The sequence below is a fragment of the Artibeus jamaicensis genome, unplaced genomic scaffold, assembly GCF_021234435.1.
Source record: "Artibeus jamaicensis isolate MK-2021 breed Jamaican fruit bat unplaced genomic scaffold, CSHL_Jam_final contig_497, whole genome shotgun sequence".
Lineage (NCBI taxonomy): Eukaryota > Metazoa > Chordata > Mammalia > Chiroptera > Phyllostomidae > Artibeus > Artibeus jamaicensis.
This window is the reverse complement of record NW_026521863.1, coordinates 830,967-845,547: the sequence shown is the minus strand read 5'-3', so window position 1 is coordinate 845,547 and position 14,581 is coordinate 830,967. Positions and strand designations below refer to the sequence as shown.

General features: G+C 61.2%; 1 protein-coding gene across 2 annotated transcripts in view; it reads left to right on the top strand.

The window, feature by feature from the left end:
- SMOC2 (SPARC related modular calcium binding 2) overlaps positions 1 to 14,581 on the top strand; it is a 76,930-nt gene that overhangs the window by 8,950 nt on the left and 53,399 nt on the right. For both annotated transcript variants that reach the window (XM_053668677.1, XM_053668676.1), the window contains exon 2: positions 10,564 to 10,735. In XM_053668677.1, coding sequence (XP_053524652.1) covers positions 10,564 to 10,735 — 172 coding nt within the window. The remainder of the gene's footprint in view (positions 1 to 10,563; positions 10,736 to 14,581) is intronic.

Genomic DNA, 14,581 nt, shown 5'->3' with positions numbered 1-14,581 from the left:
CACAGACCAGCCCCACCAGAGACCCTGCCTCTGGGCCCTGTTCTGGAACCGCTGCTGGGCCAGCTGAGGACCGGCTCTGTGGGGCGGCCCACAGATGGGCGTCCAGGGCTCCCTGGCAGGTGGACCCCCCACTGGGCCTGACATCTGCTCGTGGGAGAGGATCTGGTGGACGGGCAGGAGGACCTCACCAGCCCCCCGGGGAGGGGGACGCCACCGGTGCTGGGTTCGGGCTCGGGTGCCAGCTGTTCCCGTCCTGACTCCTGCAGTGGCCACTGAGCTCCATCTTCTGGGTTGCAAAGTGGGGGGAAGGCCATGGTCCTTGTCCATTGTCCCTGTCCCTGCTGTTCTCCCAGGGCTCTGGGCTCAGTGTGGCTCCTGGTGGGGAGCAGAGAATGAAGGCCCTGGGCTGGACCGGAGTGCTTCTGGTTTCTCGTTTCCCTCACTTTCTACAAACACTGACTCCTCCTCCAGGAAGACCTCCTGACTGCTGGGTGGGTACAAACGCCAACTCCGTGTGTGGCTAGAGCCTTCAGTTAGGCACGTCCTTACTATTAGTCTCACTTCACGATAATTACACGCTCATTTGTTAAGTGTACTTTAGAGACTAGCATGACATGGCAGTTCAAGTTCCTGGAACGTGCTGGTAACTAACCACGTTGAGGTAACGGGGGCTGAGAGCCACTGTGCTCCAGGCCACCATCAGAATCCTTCCTCCACCCCCTCAGTGGCTCCAGGCCACCGCCGCTCGCTCCTCCCCCCTCAGTGCCTGGCAGTGGGGCTCCGACTGGGCCACTTGGCAGGCGGGGACATCGGGATGCAGAGGGACCAAGGGACCTACATGCCCAGGTGCAGGGCAGGCCTGGGGAGTTCCCGGCAGGGGTCACCAGATGGAGTTCTTGGGGGGATGAGGTCGCTCTGGCCCCGCACAGAGGTCACTGTGCTGTTTGAACACCCAGGAGCCTGCAGCTCGGACGCGCAGGGATGGCCGCCCTCTGGGCCGTTGGCTCCAGCTCCGTTTTAACGTCGACACGGGTTTGCAAGTGAGGAGCTCCCAGCTCACGGCTCAGTGGCTGTGGCGTGGTTTGCAGGCTCAGTCCGGTTGGGTCACAGGGCCCCCGGGTTTGTGGGTGAGGATCTGGGTCAGACAGGAAGGGCAGCCCAGGACAACCTGGACGGGAAGCCGGGGCGGCGTCTGGCGGGAATGTCCCCCAGCAGATCCGGAGGAGCTGCGCCTTCCGATTAGTCACGCCTGGGACGGGGACCATCAGTGACTCGGACCCCTCGGGGGAAGGGCGCTAGGTGGGGGCGCTGGCTGCTGTCAGGGGAGGGCCCAGGGCGTGCCGGGCCCCAGGTCTGGGTGGGGACGTCGGCCCAAGTTCCTCCTCATCTCCTCTCAGGTCGTGGGCATTTGGCCTTGACTGGCTGGTGTTCCTCTCCCCGCAATTCTGAGCTGTTTGGAGACCCTTCAAAGATGCCTCTTACTTTATTGTGAATACGTGGAAGTTAGCTCTGACGGACTGATGGCCCAGAGGGTTTCTCTGACGTCCCCGCCACACTCGAGTGGCAGCTGGCCTATGTGACTCGCTGCACCCGCAGGGCCACCGGACTCCTCAGGGGACGCCAGCCCCTCGGCCCCAGCCTCTGGGCGGCACCGAGGAGGAGGGGACAGGCCCTCGGTCCAGGACCTGAAACAGATTCTCGGGGCCACGTGACAATGTCACAGACCTTCTGAAAAGCGGCCACATGAGCTGGACCCGCACCGTGCACCGTGAGTGCTCTGCTCTCGGTGCCTCGTCTGGACTTTGCCCTGCGATTTGTAAGAACTCTGTCACTTTGAGAATTTTGTGTATTTCTACTTGGCGCCACGGGGGCGTCAGAGAGACTCTCGCCTCCTCCCCCCGGCGCGTCAGGGGCTCTGCGGGGCCGCCAGTCCCCTCCTGTCAGGGGAGGCCCCACAGGGCAGCCCCGCGTGGGGGTGGGGGTCAGCCTCAGCAGCCTCCTGCCTCACCCCTGTGCTGGCTGCACAAGCGAAGGGACATTCAGTGCCGGGTTTCTGCACGTGCCCTCCCGCACCCCAACCTCCGTGGGTCTCCACTTGTTATTATTTTGGTGGAAAGATGTTAGTAGACAGCAGCATTGCTTTTTAAAATTAAAGACGTGAAGTTCTGTGTCTGTGTGGGTGTCCTCTGGGTCAAAGGCGTCATGAGTTGTCGATGGTGGCAGTCGGTGTCCTGGGTGGGGCCAGTTCCCTGCAGGGACGTGTGAGACGGGCTCGCAGGCCCCCTCACCGGAGGCGGACGGACAGGGTTCAGTCCTCCCCAGGCTTCTCATTCGACCATCGGGCTGGGTTTGCTGCCACGTCGGCCGCGGTGCCGTCGACGGGCGTGGAAATCAGCCGCAGCCTTTGCTCAGCAGCGCGCTCCACACACAGGGCCTCGGGCTTTGACTCGTCCGCCCGGAGTGTTCCGCGTCACCGGGCAGCGACTGTCATGTTTGGGCGTCTCGATTCTGCGCTAACAGTGTGCTAAGACTTGGCCGAACTAGACCTTCAGTACTGTCCTTCCTGCAGAGGATGAAAGCCAGGCCGCCTCCCCGCCCGGCCGTGCTGGAGGTCACGCGGTGTGGATTAGGGTCAGCACCATGATCCGCATTTTCTGTTTTACTCACACGGTCGCGCCTCGCTGCCCGTCGGCTTCAGAACTCATCAGATCCTGTGCTTGTTTTGTTTCGACGAGAGAAAATTGTCACTTGGGTCTCGGGATTCTGGGTTGTGTTCGGGCATTCTTGCCACTGTGGTTCCCGCCCTGTAGGACGCGGCACTTACCCGTGTGGGAGACCGGTCGTCCTGGGAAGCTGCCCAGCCTGGCCTCCCTGTGGCGTGTCTTGGCCTGTTGTGCAGGCGGGCGGCGCGCCTGAGCACGCACACCGTGCACCTGTGCACACGGCGGGCAGGGGAGGCGGCGGCTGCAGGAGGAGAAGGTCACCGTGGTTGGGGTGGTGATCAGCGCCGGGGTGTGAGGCGAGGCCTCAGAAGCGCGGCACTCGACCTGTCGTGGGAGCCAGTGTGCTCGGGGCGCCGTGAGACAGGCCGGAGGGCGGTTTCGGAGCAGGTGTCTCTGGGGTTGGACTGGGGGTGAGGTGCCAGGGCACAGGCCCCTGGGCTCCGGTGCCGGGCAGGTGAGGTTCACTGGGGTGTGTGCTTGAGGTGGGGGGGTCTCAGCTCAGCGCTGTTCTCCACTCCCTGGCTGTGCTCAGTGCCCCGCATGGTGTGTGGGGGTGGGCACTGTGTTAATCCAGCCTCCACTCCAGTCAGGGGTTTGCGGGGCGCAGGGCGCTAATCCACGCAGCGAGTAGACGGAGATTCCGGCCGGGCCTCCTCGCTTCTCCCCGCCTCACTCCTGCGCCTCCTAACTCAAACCTCGCCAGCATTTCAGCAACTGCTTTCCAAGGTCCAAGAGCTTGTCCACCCCCTTGGATAAACAGGGACACTGGGAATGGCCTTTGACACGTCCTTGCTGCCGGGAAGACGGGGGCCGATGTGAGTCTCTGACTTATTCTGCTGAGGCCTTACCGGCTTTTCTGGGCCAGGCAGCCGTGGGGCCTCAGGTCTTCCCTGCAGGATGGTCAGTCCTGACTGAAGCAGCCCAACCCCATGCCAAGCCCTGAGGGTGGTGGGGACCCCCCCATCCCTGGGGTCCTCTGGGAATTGAGGGAGAGGTGGGCTCTGCCAGGATCGAGGCTCCGGTTCTGGGATCCCCAGATTCCAGGGCTTACTGACCATGGTGCTTTTTAAGGACACGTGGAACCTATGTCCGTTATGTGGATGGGCCTCAGGTGGGGGCTGCTGTTTTGCTGGGTGCACCATGGAATCGGGGGCACCACACAGACTGGCCCCATCCTGGTTGCCTCCTTTCTGGGGGGCGGCTCCCCGGGGGTGCTGTGTGCCAGCCCCAGGGTGGCAGCTGGCCTCCCAGAGCCCGATGAGGGCCATGGACTCTTTCGCTGATGGCCACTGGACCCCGAGCACGGCTTTCCACTGAGGTAGCTTCCAGAGCACCGGAGTTTTCCTCCGAAAAACCTGAACTCTCACGGAGCCTCTTGGTGATGCGTCACCTCTCTGCAGAACACGGGCCATGTGTGTGCCAGGGATGCTCTGAGCACCTCCTCAGAAGTGACACGGATGTTTGCGGTGTGGTGAGATGCGCGGTTCACAAGGACACGGGACACAGTTGGTGGCAGTGTGGTTTGGAGACGGCTCCACGATGGCCCGGTGACAGTGGCCCGGACTGGCTGCATCTTCTGTGTGACTTCCCAGGATTCTTTCCAAACAGTGCTCTGCAGCTGCCCCCAGGCCCCTGAGCAGGGACATGGGTGCTCCTTGTCACCGAGAGAGGGATGCTGGCTTCCTTCCCCAGTTTTCTCCACTTCAGGCTGGTGTTCGTGGCGGAGTTTGGAGGACACACACATGGGCAGATGAGGCTCCCCCTTTTCTTCGGGACCCTCTATGCTCTTTCTAGCTTCAAGTGTGCAGGCCCCGTGGTGGTGGGTGAGCAGGGGCCTTGGCTTCGGAAGCGGCAGTGCCGCGCCAGGACCTCCCGTGGTCGGGCCTGTTGGCCCAGCAGATCTCGCTCAGCACCTGCTTTGTGCCCCAACTTGTCGGGAGAGCCCTGCGCCCCGGAGACCTGTGCCTCCCTTGGCGTGGTGACCTTGTGAGCCACTCAGTGCCCCCCCAGCATGCAGGAAGGTCGAGGCCATGTGCCCAGGGAGGAATGTGGGGCTGGGCTGTGATTTGCAGGTGGTGTCTCGGACGCTCCGAGGGCCTCCCTGGGGTTTGGACGCAGACTTGGAGCCGGGCTCTGCCTGGCCTCCATTCAGGGGCCAGAGGCCCCTGACTCCTTCTTCTGTGGTGTGTTTGTTCTCACACTTTTTTCACTCTTTTAAAAGCACACATTGACCTAAGCGTGTGTGAGACCTTGCGCTGCTCCCCAGTCCGCCATCTCTTTCACCCACATCCTGGCTGACCGGCGACCTGCCCAGACACCTCCGGCACGTGGGCTCCATCTCTCTGCCCCTGCCTCTGACCCTTCAGCGGCGCGTCCATAGGAATGACGTCACTGGTGTCATGCAGTCTCCGCTGAGGTCTGGCTACCACACAGACTCTCTGGCATCTTGGCTTTGGGAAGCATTTGCGATGCTGTCTGCCCACGAAGCACTGGGCCCCCAGCCTTGTGTGGACGGCATGGGACACGCGGCTGAGCAGCCTCTCTCACGCACCTGCCCAGGGTCCACTGTGCCCCTCACACCTCTGGGGGCAGCCTGCGTGAGCAGGGCCTGGGGCCCCAAGTGCTCCCCTCCACTCACCGGGGCATCACACACGGAGTTCCTGGCCCACCCAGGAAGCCGGGCTCTGCCTGGGTGGTCTGGTGGTCCGTGGCCAACAGGCCACCAGCACTGCGGGGCTTCCAGTGGGTGCCCTGAGTGGGCTGCTGAGAGAATGCTTGACACTGACCTTCAAGGCTGATGTGCCCTTTGACCTTTAGACACTTCTCACCTTGCATACTTCTCCTAGTCTGGGACTCACTCTTGGGACAGATGCTCCTTTGTGATGTCCTCGTAGGGTGGAGTTCTGTGCAACCTCCTGGAGGCCTGGGCTCTGGATCTGCAGTGAGTGAGGCGCCGCCGGGTGGGGGCGGGGACAGCGAGCGAGCCGGCACTAAGCGTGCAGGGCGGGAGCAGGTCGTTCCTGCGCCGTCACCGTGGAGACGGTGGCGTGCGTCCAGGGCCTCGCTCTCAGCGGTGCCCGACCCTGTGTCGCTTCCCTAAGACACTTGCCCGGCCGGGTGCCCCCTGGTCCGCCGAGAGCCCCGCACGGCCGCGTTACTGCGGCTCCCGGGGCAGCGCATGCGCGCTGAACACCGGCTGTGGGAGGGCCTCTGTGCTGGGCGCTGGGCCGCGGGAGGAACCCTCTAGTTTCCGCCCGTGAGCAGGGGATCCTGAGTGAGAAGCTGGCATCTGACTGTGGCGGAGGGAGGGCCTGCCCACGGTCAGAACACTAGTGAGCACGTCCGTGACCGGGGCGTGGGGGACCCTCGGACGAGGGGCCTGGCTCACAGCAGCATCCCTCCAGCGGCACGCTGCCGGCTTTCAGGGTGTTGCAGGCTCTGCCCTGGGCGGACCAGTTGCCTCTGACCCATAAGATCAAGAACCAAATGTCAACCAAGGTGGTTTTTATTGTGGAAGACAATGTCACATTAAGGGAACAGCCCACAGGATGCTTCATTAAGCAGAGTTTGAGGGTAATACCGTTTTTCCTGAATTTAAGGAAACGTTTGCCAGGAACAATGAACGAGCCCGGAGATTTCTTCACTTAAAGAAGCAGCAGCACACACATTTGTGTTTTCATTATTGAAATCAGTGCTGGTGGGAGGCGGGGACGGGACAGCAGTCAGAAGGAACCTTGGGGGGAGAAGTGGGTTTCGAGCAGGAAGTACAGGCAGCAGGTGCCCCTCCCCAGTTGTGGGGAACCCCAACCCCGGTGTAGAAGGTGCCCCTGAAGACAGAACGACAAGAACTCTGGGGGAAGTTGGGTCAGGGGATCGAAGCCTGTAAGGAGCCCGTAAAACACCTTTGGAGAGTCTTGGGCCCGTCCCAACCAGGCAGCGCGGTCAGTGCGAGAACATCGGCGGCCCTGCTGTGCCCTGCTCCTGGCGTCTCAGCCAGGCTGTGGCCACCGCGCTTCTCTGGGTTCATCGAAGGCCTGAGAGGCCTGTCTCGGTTCCCCACGCTGCACACGCAATTCTGCTGGTGTGTGGCACTGGGGGACGTGGCTCCAGCCCCTGTGTCACCCTGTCCCTCTCTGTCACCCCACCTGCTGCGTCCTCTTCTCCTGTGACAGGCATCCCCTTCCAACCACCCTGATCAGTGACCCTTCATTTTCTTCCTGTGTCTTTCTTGAAAACACTGCTATCTCCTCTTGACTTGGTGGTCACGTGGGTGCCGGATTTTCTGTCCTCTCCATTTTAAGCACCAGGCAGACCCTCCTTTGCGTCCTCATGCCCTTGGAGGCCGGGAGCTGCCCGACCGAGGGCCAGCAGTCCAAGCGATTTAGTAAGTTCAGTTCAAGCTGGATCTGAGTTTTCCTAGAAGGAGGAGGCTTTGTGCTTACAGAGTGTAAAACTGGAGGTGAAGACGGTAAAATGCTGAAGTGGGTGTTTTCTATAACACATACAAATTGGTTCATATTACTTTTTGCAAATGAGTGAGTGAGTGAATGAATGGGTGAGTAAGTGAATGAATGGGTGAATGAATGAGTGAATGGGTGAGTGGATGGGTGAATGAGTGAATGAATGAGTGAGTGAGCGAATGAGTGAGTGAATGAATGAGTGAGTGAATAAATGGGTGAGTGAGTGAATGAATGAATGAGTGAATGAGTGAACAAGTGAATGAGTGAGTGGCTGTAGTCCTTGGGGAGGAAGCACCACCCAGAAGTAACTCACGTTTCACTCTGGCCTTGGAGCTGCGCGGAAGAGGCTCTAGAACAATCTCCACATTTGCATCGTAGAGTTAGGTTCTTCATTTAATGGATGAAGTCGAGAACACCTTCTGAGACCTGAAGCAGCTCTGGCTTTAAGATGGAGAAACGACTCTTTGAAACAGGCGTGCATGTGGGACCACCTGCCCCCAGTTGCCCCCAGTTGCCCCAGTTGCCCCTACATCCTCAAAGCATCTCTGCCCCCTCCCAGAGAGCGAGCCTCACCCGTGGACTGAGCAGACACTCCGGGAAGTGGCACCCGCTGCCCAGTAGCCTCGGGTGAGAGGTTCTGGCTTTTGCGCAGGGCACGGTGGTGCGGCGATGCGCTTCAGAAGTGTTTCCTGAACGTTTTCCAGGACCGCATCTTGGCCCACATCACAATCAGTAAAAAATGTCTTCCATCAACGTGACGGTGGGAAAACCCATGGTGCTCGGGTTCGAAGAGTGTTTTAACCTGTTTCCTAAACGTTTTGATTTCGTTCCAACTTTTTTCTGGCTTGGACCCAGGCATTCGTCGTTAGGCAAAATCCAGATCACGTGCAGATCCACTTGTGTCTGACCCGCTGGGGTGCAGTGTGGGGCCGGGGGGCAGGATGCTCCCCCCGCCCCTCCCCCTCCACGCACCTGTGCAAACACCCTGCTGGGTGGGAGCAGGAGCAGAGAGGCCGCGGGCCTCCCCGAGCCGGTTACTTTGCTAACAGTGGTGCTCAAGGTCCAACAGATTCCACCCTGGGTTTGGCAAAATGCCTTTTATCGGAACTGGTTTGAAACCTCTGCACCGAGCTGCTTCAATAAAGAGAATTCTTCAGACCCGGAGCCCTGCCTTCTCCCCGAAGGGCCTGGTGGGTTCCCTGCACTCGGCGGCGGCTACTTTCCTCTGCCCAGCGCCTCCCTCGGAGTTTAACTGCTGTTAAAAACAGGGCGGGGAGCAACGCCCACCGAGTGTGTGTACTCCAATTTCCGACAAACAATGGCCCCATTGTTAGCTCCACATTATCAAGAGTTACGGTCAGATTCCAAGTGCCAGAATGCTAGGTTTGGGGGTTTTTCTGAACTAAAGGTGTAGAGACTGTCTGTTTCCACTTAGAGAAAGTGATAATTAGATGTCTTGCCCTAAGTCATCTGCATTCCTCACTTGGGGTGTCAGGGAACTCGGACAGACCACCTCGCCCACTGAAAAACGAGCAGGATTGAGTCAGTCATTCCACCGTGTCATCGCAAGTGGGAGACAGGGTGCTCCTGTGTGGGGCCGGGTCCCCTGACCTGCTGCTCAGTGTGCTTGCCACCCTCCTCTACCTCTCTCCCTCTCTGTCTCGGCCTCTGTCTGTCTCACGGCTGCCCTAGGAGAAGGGGCCCCGAGCGCCCCCGTGCTCAGGAGGAGAGGGTGAGCAGCGGCATAAGGGCCGCAGAGGGCAGGGGTGCGGGTCAGCGGGTGGACGGACCCCCTGAGGGAAGATGCCAAGGGTCCTCACCCCACAGGGCTGCCGGGCGCCCCCACGGCTGGGACCTCACCCCCGACCGCGGCGGGAGTGGGCGGAGGGCCTGCGCACTCTTCGGTGACAGAATTCAATCCAATGTGCTTTCGTGCTTGCTCTGCCCATTTTTAAGGAAAAGAGCAAAGCTTTGCAAACCCAAAAAAGGCAATGCTCTGTTTTCACTTGCTTCTTGGCCAAAACGAGTGCAGATCGTTTTACCCAGTGAAAAATGAGGGTGTGCGGCAGGGGCTGGAGCCACTGGGAAGGCCTCTGTCCCGTGCCCGGCGCCCCGCTGCAGGGAGACCCGCTGCCTCTGGGCGCCGAGGCCTGTCTGGTGCCCGAGGTCTGGAGGGGAGCACGCTGGGCGGCGTCTGCGCCCCCATGCAGACACGCTGCAATGCTGGGAGCCCCAGCTGCCCAGCCGCAGTGGGCCAATGCTCCCTCTGGAGCCCCGGGGCTGTGGGCTCTGAGAGTCCCGCCCGCCTGTGCTCCTGCTGTGGGTGAGGCTCTGGCTCAGGGCCCCTCCCTGCGTTTTGGTGTCTTTTCAAGCGGCAAATTTCCCTTCCCTCTTACTGATGAGGGACAAGCGGACGAGAGGCCCTCTGGGTCAGGCCTGGGCCACTCCGAGCAGCCCTCGGTCTGTCCCAGAAACAAGCCAAGTAAACCCGTTCAAGTGCATGCAGGCCCCTGGGGCCCCGCCGCCAGGCAGCACGCAGTGATGACCTCAGCTCTGACCCCCCAAGTGTTCTGCTCGCCCTGTCCAGAGCCTGCCTAGGGCTTCCTGAGACCTGCCTTCAAGGTGGCCGTCCTGTCTGGTGGGACGGGGGACCAGGCTGGACTGTGGTGGGGGTGTGTGGGCTGGGGCTGGGGATCGGGTGGGTGGGGAGCGCCACCTGTCGTCTGAGAAGGGCGGACTGGGAGCTGCAGGCGGACCCCCGCCCTCACTGGGAGACAGTCAGTTCTGAGTGGGAGGCTGGGGACTCAGGCCATTGCCTTGGGTGAGCCCACCGCCCGGTCCCGGGCGGCCACTCTTAGCTCCCCAGACGAGGGCCAAGCTGGGTGGGGGCAGAGTGAGCCAGCAGCCCCGTGGACAAGTTCCGGGATGATCACCACTATGCAGACTTCAAGTGCTGCAGCCTCCCCGCACACCTGGGCGGTTCCCATGCCCTTCAGTGCTCAGAGATTCAGCCCCAGACTCTGACTGGGAGACGCTATCAGTGACCGAGATGTTTGGAAACAGAGGACAGCTTAGCGTTTTCAGAGGTCTGCCCCGGCAGGCGGTCTGGGTTGGCTGGAGCATCGTCCCAGGCACCAAAAGGTTGTGGGTTCGGTCCCCAACATGGGGGAGGCAACTGGCCGGTGTTTATCTCTCTCTCTCTCTTCCTTCCTTTCTCTCAAAGCAATAAATGTCTGCGTTTTTTAAAAAAAGAATTTTCAGAGGTTTCCCCGGTGCTTCTAGTGGTGGTCCCCTGGCAGGAAGTGGCCTCTGGTCTCCGCGAGTTTGCTGCAGAGGGACGTTCCTTTACGTTCATCCAGCCTCTTTCTCTTCTCCCGAAGTTCCTGCGAGTGGATCAGGACAAAGACAAGGACTGCAGCCTGGACTGCGGGGGCTCCTCCCAGAAGCCTCTCTGCGCATCCGACGGGAGGACCTTCCTGTCCCGCTGCGAGTTCCAGCGCGCCAAGTGCAAAGACCCGCAGCTGGAAATCGCGTACCGAGGCAACTGCCGAGGTGAGTGTGTGCGGGGCGCCCAGCGCCGGGGTCCCCGGTGGCGAGGCCGTCCGTGGGCTTCCTGTGCGTCTTCGCTGCCCTGTTACGGGCGCGGACTGACGGGTTTTACGTTGGCGGACGTTTTTCGGAGCACGCAAGGAAGAGACATTTCTATGACTGAAGAAGAGCAGGGTCGTTTTTCACTTGATTCGTGCGCACGTTCCTTGCCGTGTTGCGTGACACCATGGCACAAACTTGTCCGCGGGTTTCACAGAACGTTTCCAAAATCTTCTAAAATGGTTTTCACTGCAGCTCATTGTTTTTCTACCTCTTTCTCGTTTCGCTGGTTAGCACAGGGTGTGCACACTCGCTTGTGGGCCTCTTTGTGGTGTTTTGGTGCTAATTCTACGCGTGTGATTTCTGGGGGGGGGCGTTCAGTGGTGTGTGCGCCCCGACACGCCAATGGGCTCCCCGCGCCGATGAAGGGCCGGACTCCGCAGAGCGTGCTGGTGTTTCAGACGGTGACACAGTCGTGCTCAGGAAGAGAACCAACCTCCTTCCCTCCTTGTCCGGAGACAAGACCCCACTGTTGGACCCAGCCGTTAGGCGAAGCGGAGGTCGCGACCTCCGGCTTGGACGGGGTTGTGCAGTTGCTCTTTCTCCCAGCCCCGGTGCCGTGTCCTGGGTGACAGGTTCGAGTCACTCCTGTAGGTGACAGAGACAGAATCTCCCCGTTCCTTAGACCTGGGCGTGGCTCCTCCCGCACCCCAGGGAAAGCTCTGCATGCGGGCGTTCGAGCGCTGAGTCTCAGATCCTGGGACCTCTGTCTGTGCCCCACAGGTGACGAGCCCTGTCCCCTGAGTGCGTTTGCTGCCACGCCATGGGCACCAGATGGGGGGAGGACTCCCTCCCAGCATGCACCTGGGCGCTGCCTGTCACTGACCGTTGCATGTTATTGAGGCTCTTTCTGCCCCTGTGCTTTGCTCACAGTCAGAGTGTTTCAGGACCCTCGGCATCTGGGGTCAGAGAGGACAGGCCGAGACCGGGCCTGGGGCAAAGACAGCAGGCTCCGCGGGCAGAGCATCCGGCTTCTGAAGCCGAGTCCCCTCCTCCCCGGGGACGGAGCTGCAGCTCCCACGTCAGTGCCCGGGAGCGGGGGTCCCTCCTCCACCTTCAACGAAGGAGTCCCGAGGGTCCCAGGGCGGAAGCCCCGTGGGGACATCGCCTACGGGGGCATTGCAGGGTGTGGGGAGGGAAGGGCAAGCAGATGGCGGAGTGCTGTGTGTTAGATTTGGGAATCTGTCCGAGCCTGGGGAGGTGAAAGCCGTAGGCAGTCGAGGAGAAAAAGGGTGGACGGATGGAAATCCGCTGGAAGGTGAGCCCAGCCCCCCCGCCCCATCCCCTCTGCTCCTCCACTGTGCCCCGGACTGGGGCTCCTGGGCCCCCCTGGTGACGGCGCTATTGCCGGCCAGCGAGGGTGTCTCCTACCTGGCCTGCTCCCCACGGGACGCGTGTAGTGAAGGGGCTGTCCCTGCCGGGTGGAAAAGTTAATTCTGTCTCCCTGTGCTGTGGTGTCCCAGCCGTCCCCGGGGAAAGTGGGGTGTCCCTGCAGCTGTGCGTGGGTGCAGGGACACAGCTCGGCGGTCTGTGCTGAGCCATCGGCAGAAATTCCAGAATAACTGGGAGTGTAGGGCAGCCCCTTCAGAGAAGCTTCTGGAAGCCATCGCCTGTGCCAACCTTGCCTGTGAAAACAAGAGCTGTGGAAGTGCCAGTGGTGAAGTCCGAATTTTACCTTCAGTTTTGTTCCATTCTGTGCCCTTTGGGTGAGCCCACTACATGCGGTCGGAGGCCCCGAGGACACTTCTGGGTTGGCCCTCCGTGTCCGCCGGGCCTCTGGCAGCTGGGGTGGGTCAGGGAGACCCAGGCAAGAGCCCACGCGGGGCCCTGTGTCCCGCAGGCTCCCGAGGTCGCCCTTGGAGCCTTCTACCTGGGACCTCGGCCACGCCCACCGGCAGGGTCAGCACTGGGTTGGGCGGGGAGGGTGGGTTTGAGTGAAATGCAGGTGTCCTGTCTGGTGGCACCTGAGTCGGCCCGCGTGTGCTCGGGCCCAGTCTAATGTTTCTGGGGTAATTATCCAGGTTCAGTCCCCTGGTGGGGATTCTCATCCACTTTGCCCAACAAATTTCATGCTGTAAGCTCATAGCACAAAAAAATGCACTAAGGGGGAAGCAGGTGAAAATTAAGCCTCACAACAGCAAATTCAATCTAAATGGAAAGGATTGAAGTGGGGGAACTCGGGCTTCCCCTGCAGGCTTCAAAGTCACGCGTGTTTGCTGCTTAGGCCGCCGGGGTGGCACATGCTGGAGTTGCGGCCGAGAGAGAGCACAGGCCAGCGGTCAGGCTCCGAGGTCCCCAGGCCGCCTGCACCCCGACAGGCAGGGCTTGGGGGCCGGGCGTGAGTCTGTCCAGCTGGGGGTTCAGTCTTTAACCAGGGTCACCCCAGAGGCAGCCTTGTGCCAGGCTCCCGGCTCCCGGCAGAAATGGGACCTCGTCATGGGGACCCGTTGTCTCACAGGCTGCCCGACTGTCAGCGTGCATCGGCCCCTGCCCAGCCCGAGCCCCACTGGGGCGGAAATGGCTCTGGGCGACCAGGCGGGACGGGTGAGGCCGGACAACGGGCTGGAGGCCCTGGGCAGTCAGACGATGCTGTGACTCCCTCTGTTCTCTGCCTGTGGGCACAGCCGGTGGGTGGGGCTTCCCTCGGAGTGTGGGCGAGGGGGCGGGGTTGGCGTGTGCCTGTCTGTGACGTCACTCAGGTCACGCAGGCGCCCATCCGACTCTTCTCCGGATTTTTCCTGCATTGAGGTTGGCTTGTGCATCCTGGTGCGGAGGGCCGAGTGAGCAGCCTGCTCCGAGGGCGTTGTCACAGGTCTGGGAGGTGACAGTCCCGCCGGCCTGTCCCTGTCGGGCACACTGCGTGGAGACAGCCTGGGAGCCTGCACCCCTGTTGGGTCTCACCTCCTCCGAAACCGGCGGGTTCTGCGTTCTCTGAACTCAGCAAACACAGTGATGTTTCCTGTTGATCCGAGACCTCTGCGGCTGTCTTTCTTTTCAGCGAGTTTCTGGCATTAAATAAAAAAGCCAAAAGGGAACAGAAGGATCAAAGTCGAGTGCCGGGAGACCTCGGACTATGAGGTTTCTGGAGATGAAATCTCCCGACAAATGCAGCTTCCCGAGCCTTTCGGAGACTGAGCCTCGCACGGACCGTCTGTGAGGGGGGCGCCGTTTCAGAAGCTGCCGGATCGTCACCGCTGTGTGCTGCGGTGCCCCCTGGCCGTTGCCATCATGGTCACTCAGGCAGGGACCGCCCAAGCTGGTCGCCAGGGGACGTGACAGGCAGGAGTCAGCAACGTGGCCATGGCAGCCCAGACCAGAGGTTGTCACTGTTAATGTCACTGTCATGTTGTGTTTCGAGAACCTCAGGGCGGCTCAGACGCCGGAGCTTCCTCTGCCCAGCTTGATGGGACCGCACAGCAGCCCCAGTGCCCGTTCATGACGCCACTGGCTCTGTCCACTCTGACAGAGAGCTGGCCTTCCTTGTGCCAGAACCTTCTCCACGGCTGTGCAGATGCCGGGCCACTTAGGTCTGGGTGGTGGTCAGAGCAGTCGTTCGGGGTCAGACGGGAGCCCCTGTGCCTGGTGCTGGAGCCCCCTGAGCCCTGAGAGGCCCGGCCCGGTGCTGCTCTCTCGGGGACCCTGGGCTGAGGGGGCCGTGGGTCCCGCTGGCCGAGCTGGAGCACCTAGGCACGTTTTGGAAATTCGCCCGGTTGTATGGAGAGCCCGTAAAGAAGCGTTTGGCGACCGCTC